The sequence below is a fragment of the Chiloscyllium plagiosum genome, chromosome 36 (genome assembly GCF_004010195.1).
Source record: "Chiloscyllium plagiosum isolate BGI_BamShark_2017 chromosome 36, ASM401019v2, whole genome shotgun sequence".
In the NCBI taxonomy this organism is placed as follows: Eukaryota; Metazoa; Chordata; class Chondrichthyes; order Orectolobiformes; family Hemiscylliidae; genus Chiloscyllium; species Chiloscyllium plagiosum.
Genome location: NC_057745.1, coordinates 21054639 through 21067881, shown reverse-complemented (window position 1 = coordinate 21067881; position 13243 = coordinate 21054639). Strand labels below are relative to the sequence as shown.

The 13243-nt window shown below is 40.8% G+C and overlaps 1 protein-coding gene across 5 annotated transcripts in view; it reads left to right on the top strand.

Annotated features, from left to right (window-relative positions):
• LOC122541034 (protein unc-13 homolog C) overlaps positions 1-13243 on the top strand; it is a 358819-nt gene that overhangs the window by 240355 nt on the left and 105221 nt on the right. For all 5 annotated transcript variants that reach the window (XM_043677514.1, XM_043677512.1, XM_043677513.1 and 2 more), the window contains 4 exons: positions 3383-3509; positions 9271-9367; positions 9561-9704; positions 10396-10473. In XM_043677514.1, the coding sequence (XP_043533449.1) occupies positions 3383-3509; positions 9271-9367; positions 9561-9704; positions 10396-10473 (446 nt within the window). The remainder of the gene's footprint in view (positions 1-3382; positions 3510-9270; positions 9368-9560; positions 9705-10395; positions 10474-13243) is intronic.

Below are 13243 nucleotides of genomic sequence, written 5' to 3'. Positions count from 1 at the left end.
TCTGTTTTTATATCTTAAAGTTAATCCAACCTTAATAGTTTTTCAGTAAGGGGAGACTTGCAGTTTAGAAGTTGTTTGGAAACTTGAAACTCTCAGCAATCTTAAATGTGACATTTGAATGAATCTGTCCATTCAATGTTGTAAATATTTGTTTAGTATAATGTCCATTTCAAAGTAAAATCAATGTATGGCACACATCAATTATTGATTATTAGGACATATACTAATTACATCTTAGTAATGCAAGCATCCATATATTTTGTCACAAGTTGTAATTTTAGTTTTCTTTCAAAGTGTCACTTATGTCCTGCCCATTGATATGCTGTGCTTGGATTTTCAGAAGGTGTTTGACATGATCCACCTAAAAGATGATTGCGTAAAGTGGGGGATAACATACCAGCATGGCTACAAGATTGGCTGGCTGATAGAAAACCGAGAACATGCACAAATACGGTCTTTTTCAAGTTAGCAGGCTATGACGAGTAGGAGACTAGAAGAACACGACAAGCCGGGCAGCATCAGGAGCTGAAGAAGTCAATGTTTTGGGTGTAACCCTTTTTCAGTACTGAAACGTTGACTTCTCCTCCTTCTGATGCCTGGCTTGCTGTGTTCTTCCAGCCTCCTGCTTGTCTACCTTGGATTCCAGCATCTGCAGGTTTTAAAAAATCTATAACTAAGGATATGATTCCCTGCGCACATCTGTGCTGAACCCTCAATCTTTGACAATTCATATCAATGATTTAGATGAGGCAATCAAAGATGTAATGACTAAATTTATAAATATCACAAAACTCGGTGGAAAAGTATGTTGTGAAAATAACATAACAAGGATGCAGACCAATATAACTAGGTTAAGTGAGTAGGCAAAAATCTGGCAGATGGAGTATCAAGTCAGAAAATGTGAAGGTGTTCACTTTGGCAGGAAGAATAAAAAAGCAGAGTATACTTTAAACTGTGAATGACAGCAGAATTCTGAGGTGTAGAAGGATTTAAGTGATCTAGGGCATGAGGCTCAAAAACCTCATATGCTAGTCATCAAGAGGGCAAATGGAATGCTCTGCTTCACCACGAGAAGAGTTCACCATGAACGTAAAGACATCACGCTTCAGTTAAACAGGGCATTGGTGAAACAGTGTTCTGAATACTGTGTGCACTTTTGGTCTCCTTATTTAAGGAAGGTTATAAATACATTGAAGGTGATTGGATGACGTTTACTAGATTGATACCTTGAATTCCTTATGAAGAAAGGTTGAGCAAACTCGGCTTGTTTTCACAAGAGTTGAGAGGAGCAAAAGGGTGACTTGTTTGAAGTTTATTAGAATCTGAATGATCTTGACAATATGTCTTTGGAAACAATGTTTCCTTTTGTGAATAAGTCCTGAATTTGAGGACACTTCTAAAATTAGGAGTCACCCTTTTTAGAACCAAGATGGTGGGGATTTTCTTTCCTTTCAGATGGTTATGCAACTTTGAAATGATGTACCTCAGATGGGAGTGGAGGTGGGAATCACTGAATATTTTTAAGGTGGATGTAGATAACTTCTTGTCAAAGCAGAAGGAATCATATTTTAACTGAATTCTTTTGGGAACAATAAATCAACAAATATGAAAATACAATGAAGCCAATTGAACTTAAAAATATAGATTTGCACCAAACACTGTCTAAATAATGTGTGATGTAAAATTCATGTCTTACTCAGCTGTCTTCACTCTTGCAGAATACGGGAAATAATGTTTCCTGATTCTGCAATTCATGAATTCATTTCCAGTAATCCGTTCAACATTGCATTTTTAAAGAGTGGAATCTAAGTTATATTTTAGCAGGAGCAGACAGCTAATTGCTGTCGCAGTACATTTATATAATAGGCTGGCAAATGAATTGGAAATTTCTAGGCATATCGCATTTAAAACCTAAGACTGTGCAGATTATGATCTTTGTTATTAATATGGCAAATAGGAGCATCATTTTTAAAACTTTCCTATTATTTGACACATTTCCACAGCTTTGGACACTCCTGAACAGTAATAAGAGTAGCTGGCTGCTGTCCTAAGCTTATAAAGGAGTTACATATCAGGCTGTCTGTAGTGATGTTCCTTGAGGTCATTTTCCTTGTCACGAGGCAGCTTTTCCATGTTACATGTGTGGCTTTATAAGGCACTGTCCACCTTTTAAAGAAATCATACTGATTGATATGACTGGAACATAGCTTCCAGCACGGATTTGCTACCACCCCCAATAAATAATTATAGGTCGTCATGATTTTCCTTGAAGATTTATTAAAATATATGTGTGTATAACTATTGATTCATTCCATTAACTTGCCTATCAGTGTGGAAAACAGTTTAAGCAGACTCAGAGGTCATTGCAGACGATCTACAGAATTTGTCAAAAAATGAAGATTTTGCTGAATTAATTGAGAAGTTTTTACAACACCATAATTTCATTGTTTATTAAGAGAGAAGTGTTAGTAGGAGCATCAAGTTTTACAATGGACCTTCCCTCAACCATGTGAAACTTTGGGATACTTTTTCCCTATACATCCTCATAATCGGGAAGGTATTTTGATTATGTTTTAGTCAAATCACAAGGGAGCCAGTACATTTTCAGGATAAGTGACGTTGGTCAGGATTGAAGGCAAATCAGCTTTTCTCTGTGGCTGCTTTTGCAGCTGTATCTCAATCTCGCCAATAGCTTAACTCACTATCTATGAACAGAGTATTCAGCAGAATGATAATCATAGAATCCTTAGTGTGAAAGAGACCATTCAGCCTATTGAGTTCACACTGACCCTCCAAAGAGCATTCCACCCAGACTGTCTCACCCTATCCTCATAACCCCATATTCACTGTTGCTGATCTACCTAACCTGCACATCTCTCGATGCTATGGGGAGATTTAGTGTAGCCAATCCACCTAACTTGCAAATCTTTGGACTGTGGGAAGAAACTGGAGTAACCGATGGGAAACCCACGCAGACACGTAGAGAATGTGCAAAATCCACATGGTCACCCAAGATTGGAATTGGACCTGGGTCCCTGGTGCTGTGAGGCAGCAGTGCTAATCACTGAGCCACCATGCTGCCCATAATATAATAATTCTCAATATTTCACCCTTTTGAAATTGTTGAATTAACTGTCAATTTAAAGTATGCACAATGCTTAAAATTTGAGAGTAATCGCCAGAAAATCATGACATTAATCTGATATTTAGAAATATCAATAATTTAATGCTATTTTAATAATAGTATTGTTTCGCTGAAATATAACATTATGTTGAAACACTTTGTGAAAGTATAGAAATATAAATCATTCATTTGTTGATGCAATTCTTATTCAGAGAAAAGTAAAATATGACATTATTTTCCTTTTATGCTTTACAACAGAGCATGAAAAGCATCGACTTTGCAAGAGTGCTGATTATATGAATTTGCACTTTAAAGTAAAATGGTTTTATAATGAATATATGCGAGATCTCCCAGCTTTCAAAGATGCAGTCACAGAATATTCTTTGTAAGTAACAAAATTTAATTTTGTTTTTGTTGATCATCCAGAAAATCGTTCTATCCCAATAGCAAGGTTTCGTACGCGATCTGATTGGTTATCTTTACCTGATGGGAATGTTTAACAGTAAGGGAGTGGTTCTGTTGCATTTAGGGCATTGAGTCTAAATTAATCACATTGCCAGTTACCAAGCATTCTGATGCTACTTGTTTCTTCATCATACTGAGGTTGTAAGATTCCATTCCTCTTAATCCTGCATTCAGTCGCAAAATATCCTGAGTGAGGAGGTGAAATCTGCCTTCAAAATTTACATGGAATAAGCATTTGTCAGTCACCTGTCTATTTATCACACTGGCCAATTTTTGTTTCTGATTTGCTTTTGTCACTGAGCTGCCAAGTTTGTCATACAGCTCCCCTGCCCCGCTGTAATCATCTGGATAAAATGATTAACATTTTGTATCATTATTTATCAATCCTGCTATATGCAATCCACTGCATAGTCCAAAGCCATAACCAATGCTTCAGCCTCTGCTACCTCTGAATCTCTCATCCCGTTTCTGTCATTTCTGTTAATGAAAGTTTTGCACGATGCTGACACCTTGACGTATTTCATTACTTAAATCTCCCTGACTGGCTGACAGTGTTTTTGCTTGTCTGCTCTTCGTCCAATCAGACAACCTGTGTAATAAGATTTCTGTTCTCATTAAGCCATAAAACTGAATTGTATCCAGGAAGTCGAAACACTGAGATTAATAAATTTACCCAGTAGAATTGTGCTCCCTGTTTGCTGATTATAATGGCATTGACGGTGACTATCAAGATTTAAATGGGACAGCTGCTCATATTGCCTCAGCTGGATGAGAAAAGGAGATAGCAGTTGGTTTTTAGACAGAAGGAAAAGGAAGATGCAGAAGGATATCTTGCCTGGAATAGAATATATCTGGTTATTCAGGAAATTCTAGTGTATGCTATCATGATCTTCTTGAAGGAATCTAGATATAAATCTCAGTTTCATTCATGTATTACTGATAGGGCAATGGTACATCAGCTAACTCAATTGAAAAACGGGCAAATCTTGGTTGACTTATTTTCTTCTTTCACACATTCTGTTACTGAGACATGGATGAAGAAAAGATTCAGGTTTAGACACTAAGGCTGCAAGAACTCTTGGTAAGGTGGAGATATACCATAAGACCATGGGAGCAGAATTAGAACATTCAGCCTGTTGAATCTGCTTCATTATTCAATCGTGACTGATACATTTCTCCACCTCATCGTCCTGCTTTCACCCCGTAACCTTTGTTCCCCTTACTAATCAAGAACTGTCCTATCTCTGCGTTAACTTAACATGGCTTCCACGGCCCTCTGTGGCAATTTGTGTTCCATAGATTCACTACCCACTGGTTGAAAAACTTCCTCCTTCTCTCAGTTCTGAAGGGTCATCCCTTCACTGTGAGCTGTGCCCTTGGCTCCTGGTCTATTCTACTAGTGGAAACATCTTCTGCATGTCTACTCTATCCAGGACTCTCAGTACTCACTAAGATCCCCTGTCATCCTCCTAACCTCTATCAAGTACAGACCCAAAGCCCACAACTGCTCCTCAAATGACAAGCCCTCATTCTCAGGATGATTTTTGTAAACCTCCTCTGGACCCTCTCCAAGGCCAGCATATCCTTCCTTAGATATGGGGCCCAAAACTGCTCACAATATTCCAAATGTGGTCTGACCAGAGCCTTATACAATCTTAGTAGTACATCCCTGCTCTTGTCTTCTAGCTCTCTTGAAATGAATGCTAACTTTGCATTTGCCTTCCTGACTGCCAACCGCACTTATATGTTAACCTTAAATGGATTATGAACTAGGTTCCTGAGTCTCTGTGTGCTTCAGATTTCAAAACCTTTCCCCATTTAGAAAACAGTCTCTGCCTCTATTCCTCCTACCAAAGTATGTAACCTCACACTTTCCCACACTGCCATCTGCCACTTCTTTGCCCACTGTCCCAACCTGTCCAAGTCCTTTTGCACCCTCCCCGCTTCCTCAATGTTACCTGTTCCTCCATCATTCTTTGTGTCCAGTGTATCCTTTGGCTCCTGCTCCCATCAGTGCAGCTCTGTTCACAACTGCAGCCAGAGGCACTGTAACTCGAGGCATCAAGACAGAAACAAGACATGATTTATGAAGGCACTTAATGGCTGGCTGGTTCAGGAATTAAGTGTTATTCTTCTGGGTTTCTACTCCCTAATGGACCTTTTGCTTCTGATCACACACAACCTGTTACTTAGAATGAGCTTCTTATGATCTCAGCCCCGTAAGGCAAATGCAGCATAGTTTTATGCAGTTCCAAGAAGGAAAGCTTTTGAATTCATGCTCTGGCTAGGTTGGTCATACAGGATTCTCCCTGGATCATTTACTCCTTTTAGTTTAGATGAAGGAGCAAACCCTGGGGTCAGTCTCCCAAAACCTCCCTCATTCCAGAAAGTCTTCTGCCTCAGGGATTTGTTCTAAGATAGCGAAGAGAAAGTAAGGAAATGCTCACGTACAGGAGGCCTGCTGAAGACTTGGCCAAGTAGGACCTGTTACCAGATGCATTTCAGTTACAATCACAATATGATTTGAGAAGGGTCTTTTTTAACAAGTATTTCTCGTTCTTTGAAGAATGAAAGAAGGCCACAAAACAGCAGCACCAATAGAAAGTGCTGCAAGTCCATACCTCGGTGAATAAGTTGATATTTTACAGTATCTTGTTGCATCATATGGCCTGTTAAAACCTTCAACTCTCCTTTGGTGTTGGCAGTTGTAACTATTCAACAGCAAAATACTCCTTTTAGATTCAAAGGAAGAAGTAATGTTGCTGGTTAAACAAGGTTTATGGTTGAAAGCTGCTTAAACCTAATGCTAGATCTTAATTTTTCTCTGTATTGTACCTTTATCCACCCACATCACACCCATGTGCCTTGGGCTGGCCAGGAATTACATGGGGAAGAATATACTTGCCCATGAGGGTTGCTTCCAAAAACCTTGTCATGGTGTGACCCCCAGTTGAATGCTTTAAAAAAAAAACAAAGAACTGCAGATGCTGCAAATCAGAAACAGAAACCGAACCTCTGGAAAAACACAGAGGGTTTGGCAGCATCTGTGGAAAGAAAGCGGAGTTAACGTTTCAGGTCCAGTAACTCTTCTTCAGAACTTCATAAGGACATTGAGAACTTTAAATGGACATTGACGCATAGGTGGAGTGGGCAGGTAGGTAGCAGGTAATGTTCTGAAGAAGGGTCACTGGATCGGAAACATTAACTGCTTTCTCTGCACAGACCTGCTGAGGTTTGTCAGCCGTTTCTGTTTGTGTTCCCAGTTTAAGGCGCCAGGCTTGGTGTGACCCTGAGAGAAAAGTTTGAAGATTGAGTAAGTGATAGTTATAGAGTGGGATGGGGGTGGGAGAGGGGTCTCGGAGTGTGAATATCAGGAAACCCATTGTCCGATTCCGTTAGGGATCCATTGTCCATTGTCCATTGTCCTTCAGATGTTCAGCAATGTGATGCAATGTGACTACTTTCGATCATGTGGAAGGGTCATCAACAATGCTGTCAAGTGACACTGAGTAATGACCTACTTACTGACACTCAAGTTGAGTTCTGTCAGGGACACTCAACTCCTGACCAATTGTCAGGTCCACACCCCACCAACCCACCCTCCCTCTGAGCACCTTCCCCTGCCACTGCAGGAATTGCAAAACCTACGCTCACACCTCCACCTCACTTCTGTCTAAGGCCCCAAAGGAGCCTTCCAAATCCATCAAAGTTTTACCTGCACTTCCACACATGTCGTTTACTGTATCCATTGCTCCCGATGCGGTCTCCTCTACATTGGGGAGACAGGACAACTACTCACAGCGCACCTCAGAGAACATCTCTGGGACACCCGCACCAACCAAACTCACTGCCCCATGGCCGAACACTCCAACTCACCCTTCCACTCTGCCAAGGACATGCAGGTCCTGGGCCTCCTCCATCACCACTCCCTAACCACCCGACGCCTGGAGGAGGAACGCCTCATCTTCCGTCTCAGGACCGTCCAACCTCATGGCATCAATACGGATTTCACCAGTTTCCTTATTTCCTCTCCCCCACCTTACCCGAGTTCCAATCTACCAACTCGGCACTGCCCTCATGACCTGTCCTACCTATCCATCTTCCTTCCCACCTATCCACTCTACCCTCCTCTCTAACCTTTCACCTTTACCCCCCCACCTCATCCATCTATCTCACTCTCAGCTATCTTCCCCCCCCAGTCCCAACCCTCTTCCATTTATCTCTCCACCCCCTCAGCTCACAGCCTCATTCCTGATGAAGGGCTTTAGCCTGAAACATTGATTTTCCTGCTCCTCGGATGCTGCCTGACCTGCTATGCTTTTCCAGCACCACACCCACGACTCCTGACCTACTATAGCCTTGGTCCAAACCTGAAAAAAAAGGCTAAACTCTAGAAGTGAAGTCAGGGTGACTGCTTTTGACATCAAGGCAGCATTTAACTGAGCTCTAAGGAGCCCTGACAAAGCTGGATGTCAGTAAGAATCATGGGGTAAACACAACTGGTTAGAGTCATACCTAGCACAAAAACATTGGTTACGGTAAAAGAAAACAAAGAGCTGCCAATGCTGGAAATCTGAAACAGAAATAGCTGGAGAAACTGAGTAAGTTTGGCAGCATCTGTGAAGGAAAAACAGAGTGAATGTTTCCAGTCCAGTGACTTTTCTTCAGAACTGGTTCGATAGTTATGGATGATGGAGGTCAACCATTTTGTTCTTGGAGCATCGCCGCAGGAGTTCTTCAATGTCATGTCCTTGGCCCAAACATCTTCCACTACTTCATCAATGACCATCCTTCCATCATGAGGTAGTAGCAGGGAACTTCACTGAAGAATGCACGATCTTCAGACATCTTCATGACTGCTCGATATTGAAGTAGTCCATGTCCACAAGCAGCAAGATGTGGGCAATAACTAGTTTGGGTTGATAAGTGGCAAGTAACAACCAGAAAACACAAGGCCAAACTGTTTCAATGGTTTAATGTTGACTCCAAAGGACATCATCTCCCACCGTGCAGCACTCCAGTACTCCACTGAAGTATTAACTGAATTTTTTATTCTTCAGAGGAAGACCAAGCCATTTTGCAACACCTTTTCAAGTTATTCGAATTGTACACAAATATTTAAAATGGTGTAAGATGCATTTAGTAAATGAAAAGAAAAGGCACATTATTTATAAAAACAGACTACAGTGGATGTTGGAGATCTGAAATAAAAGAAAGTGCCAGTAGGTCTAGCTGTACCATGCAATGAGAAAGCAAGTTCTGAAGAAATGTCACATGGGAATTGAGTTTCTCCAGGACTTTCTGTTTATATTTTATAGACCCTTAGGATATTTTTGATTAAATATATGCCAGCCCTTGCTGAAAGGGAAGCCGATATATACAGACAGTTCAGTCGTAGAGTTGCAGTAAGATCAGAAGATTTCCAGGTTAACAATTCTTAATGAACTGGTGTAACTCTCACTTTTCAAATTATATATCGTTTTCGCCCATATCTGTGTAATACAATCCTCATTTTAAGAATATTTGAGAATGTTGATAAGAAGGTGTATGTTACGGTGAAATGTGTATGAAACCATGGTAATGTGACATTATAGTCTGGCAGAATTGTTGGTAAATAAAACTCTAAAATGAATATAATCTTGCATTTTAATAAAACATCATCATCTGATTGTTTTTATTAGATGGTTTGAGCCTTTTGCTATTGATTGGCTGGATGAAAATGAAGTTGTCTCAATGGAGTTTCTTCACGGAGCACTTGAGAGAGATAAGAAAGATGGGGCAAGTCTCAAATGCATTTTCTTGCTTATCTTGCAGCTAAAACGCACACGTTCTGAATATTTTGTGATTTTATTTAACAGTAACCAGGAATGTTATTTTCTTTGGAATAGATTGTAAATTACATTTGACAGATCGCTCTCATTTATTTCAAGAGCTTAGCTATTATCCAATTTGTTTTTCTCTTCTAATCTAGTTCCTACAAACGTCAGAACACGCTCTGTTCTCTTGCTCTGTTGTGGATGTCTTCACTCAACTGAATCAAAGTTTTGAGATTATCAAAAAGCTTGAATGTCCTAATCCAGAGGCACTGGCACACTTCATGAGAAGATTTGCTAAGGTACATGCATTCATAATTTTTAAAAAACAAGAACTTACAGGGCGGCACGGTGGCTCAGTGGTTAGCACTGCTGCCTCACAGCACCAGGGTCCCAGGTGCAATTCCAGCCTCGGGTGACATTCTCCCCGTGTCTGCGTGGGTTTCCTCTGGGTGCTCCAGTTTCCTCCCACAGTCCAAAGATGTACAGGTCAGGTGAATTGGCCATGCTGAATTGCCCATTAGTGTTAGTGTTAGGAGGGAAATGGTCCTGGGTGGGCTACTCTTCGGAGGGTCGGTGTGGACTGGTTGGGCCGAAGGGCCTGTTTCCACACTGTAAAGAATCTAATCTAATCTAATCCAATTTAAGAGTGTTTGAAAAGTGGTGTGTTCTGTGGTTATTACTGCATTTCTGTAGATTCAGGGAGTTGTTACTGTGCTTCCTTCCCTGGGTTGTCATTATTTTAACTGATATATGCAAGAAGGTTTTTCAACATACTTTGACAATCCAAAAGATATTCAGTCAGATTAAATTCACAATAACTATAAAAACTCAGTAAAAAATGCAGTCTCTGAGTTCGCAAATATAAATTTTATTTCTCATGTTGTACTAGAGCCAAAAAAATATTTATGCACCATCATTATCTCGTAAAAGAAATCACCAGGAATTTACCTGAATGAAACCTGGTGATCATATTTTTCATTTTCATTACAGACCATATGTAAAGTCCTCCTACAATATGCTGCTATTGTTGCAAAAGATTTCCACCTCTATTGTTCCAAGGAAAAAGTGGTAGGTATAGTTGTGTGCATGAACTGTGAATCCAATTCTACGCTATCAAAATGTATTATCAAAACTGATGCAGGATATTGGCTCAACAGAAGTGAATTGCACTTTTTATGAAGTGAATTGCAAACACAGTTAGTAAGTCGTAAATACTTTGTCCGTCAAATGACCCTTTCTGGGCCCTACTAATTAGGAATAAGTTTATTGTACACTGTTAATGAGCTCCCTCTGAGTTTCCACAACAGGAATGCTTAGTTTTAAGTTTGTAATTATAGAACTTGCTGTTTTATAGTCCAACAGGTTTATCTGAAATTGCAGGCTTTGGAACACTGCTCCTTCATCAGGTGAAGTCCAGAAGGGATAGGGCTTCCAAAGCTTGTGATTTCAAATAAATCTGTTGGACTATAAACTGGTGTTATGTTATTCTGACTTTGTCTACTCCAGTTCAACACGAGCACCTCCACATCATGTTTTAAATGCAATTATAGTAGTGTAAAGATACATGAACCACAAAATTAACCTGAGAAATTTAGATATCAGTTATTATTTGGTATGTTGCTCATTGTGTCACACCAATTTATGTTGGTAGGAAAGTTATTTTATGCATAGCCTATTAATGGATTTGTTTATAAGAAAATACACAATACATACACAGTATTTCAGTTAGAAACACAGAACCCACAATAATGAAAACTTTTAGTTCATGTTATTGTTTGCTGTGGAACGTTTGTGTGAATGTACGAGAATTTATCTATTTGTTGCAGACTGATTAGAAACAAGGAGATGATTCCTAAAAAATAGGGATATTCCTGGTGGATTTGAATGGTTCATTGCTTCGAGGTTATTAGGATTGACCTTTCAATTCTAGAGTTGGATGTTTTCCTAGCAGCAGGGTTTCTCACTCCCATCTCCAACCAAAACATCCTGCATCAGCCTGTGCTCTCCTGCAGTGCAGGCGATGTTGAGTTGTATTGTTGCGAGACGTGTAAGCCAGAGGCACACGTAATAATCTGGGGACCAGGTTAGAATCTATAAGTTTTAATGCAATGAAAATATGGAATTAATAGTCTAATGATAATCATTGTGGATTGTTGTAAAAACCCATCTGGCTCACTCACGCCCTTTAGGAAAGGGAACTGCTGAACTTTCCCAGCCTCCATGTGACTCCAAACGCACAACAATGTGGTTGCCTGCCCTCTAAAATGGCCGAACAAGCTACTCAATCAATTACATCAATCGCTTAAAAGGAAAAGAAGGCCTCCTCAGCAGTCTGCCTGTCGCATAAGCATCGGCGCAGTCTTTGTGGAGATAAAGTTTTGTCTTCACTTTGAAAATACACTCGCTTGTGTTGTGTGGCACGACCACCTCGCAAAATGGGACAAACTTTGAGCGGGTCTCACAACTCCATCCATGAGGTGCTGTGGGCCATCAACAGCAGCAGAATTGTCCTCCAGCATAATCTGTAACCTCATGGCCCGGCATATTCCCCCACTCAACCATTACCATCAAACCAGAGGTTCAACCTTGGCTCAATGAAGAGTGTAGGAGGGCATGCCAGGAGCAGCACCAGGCATATCTGAAAATCAGATATCAATGTAGTGAAGTTACCAAACAGAGCGACTTGCATGCCTAACAGCATACGAAGCAAGTTATAGGCAGAGCTAAGCAATGCCACAGCCAATGGTTCCGATCTAAGGTCTGTAGTCCTGCTACATCCACTTGTGAATGATTGTGGGCAATTAAACAACTCTTTGGAGGAACAGGCTCCACAAATATCCCTACCCTCCATAATGGGGGAGCCCAGTAGTGTAAAAGATAATGCTGAAGCGCATTCAACAATTTTCAGCCAGAAGTGCTGAGTGGATGATCCATCTCCTCCACCAAGGGCCCTCAGCAACACCGATGGCAATCTTTAGCCCATTCGATTCACTCCACTTGCTATCTAAAATGCTTGGAGGCTGCAAAGACTATGGGCCCTGAGAACTTGCCAGCAACAGGACTGAAGATGTATGCTGTGCAACTCTAATGGGCGGCACAGTGGCTCAGTGGTTAGCACTGCTGCCTCACCGCGCCAGGGACTCGGGTTCAATTCCACCCTTTGGTAACCGTCAGTGTGGAGTTTGTACATTCTTCCCGTGTCTGCGTGGGTTTCCTCTGGGCGCTCTAGTTTCCTCCCAAGGTCCAAAGACAGGTTAGGTGGATTGGCCATGTTAAATTGTTTCCAGGCATTTACATGCTAGATGGGTTAGCTATGGGAAATGCAGGGTTATGGTTGAGTTAGGGTGGGGTGCTGGGTCTGGATAGAATGTTGTGCACAGAGTCATTACAGACCTGATGGGCTGAATAGCCTCATTTCTGACTTTAAGAATTCTAACCTGCTGCATCCTTTTGAATCTGCTGCCTCCACACGAAGGCAGTGCATTCCAGATCCTAACCATTCTATACGTAAAAGCATTTTGTATGATGTTGCTTTTTGAGTGTTTCACCGTTTACTCAAACCTCTGTCCCCTGCTCCCAAATCCTACTGCCAATAGAAACAGTTTCTCCCTATCGAATCTGGCCAGGACTTTCATGATTTTCACATCTCTATCCAATCCTTTCTCAACCTTGTTTGTGGAAAACTGGTCCACCTTCTTTCCATTTATTTGTCTTCACAATTGATATCCGAGCAGGGTTTTTTCCAAGATTTACAAGCACCTCCGCACATTAGAATGAATTAGTAGCGTTTGGCAGAATCCCACTGGACATATGGCATGTTGTTTCAGTAGGTTAAAGT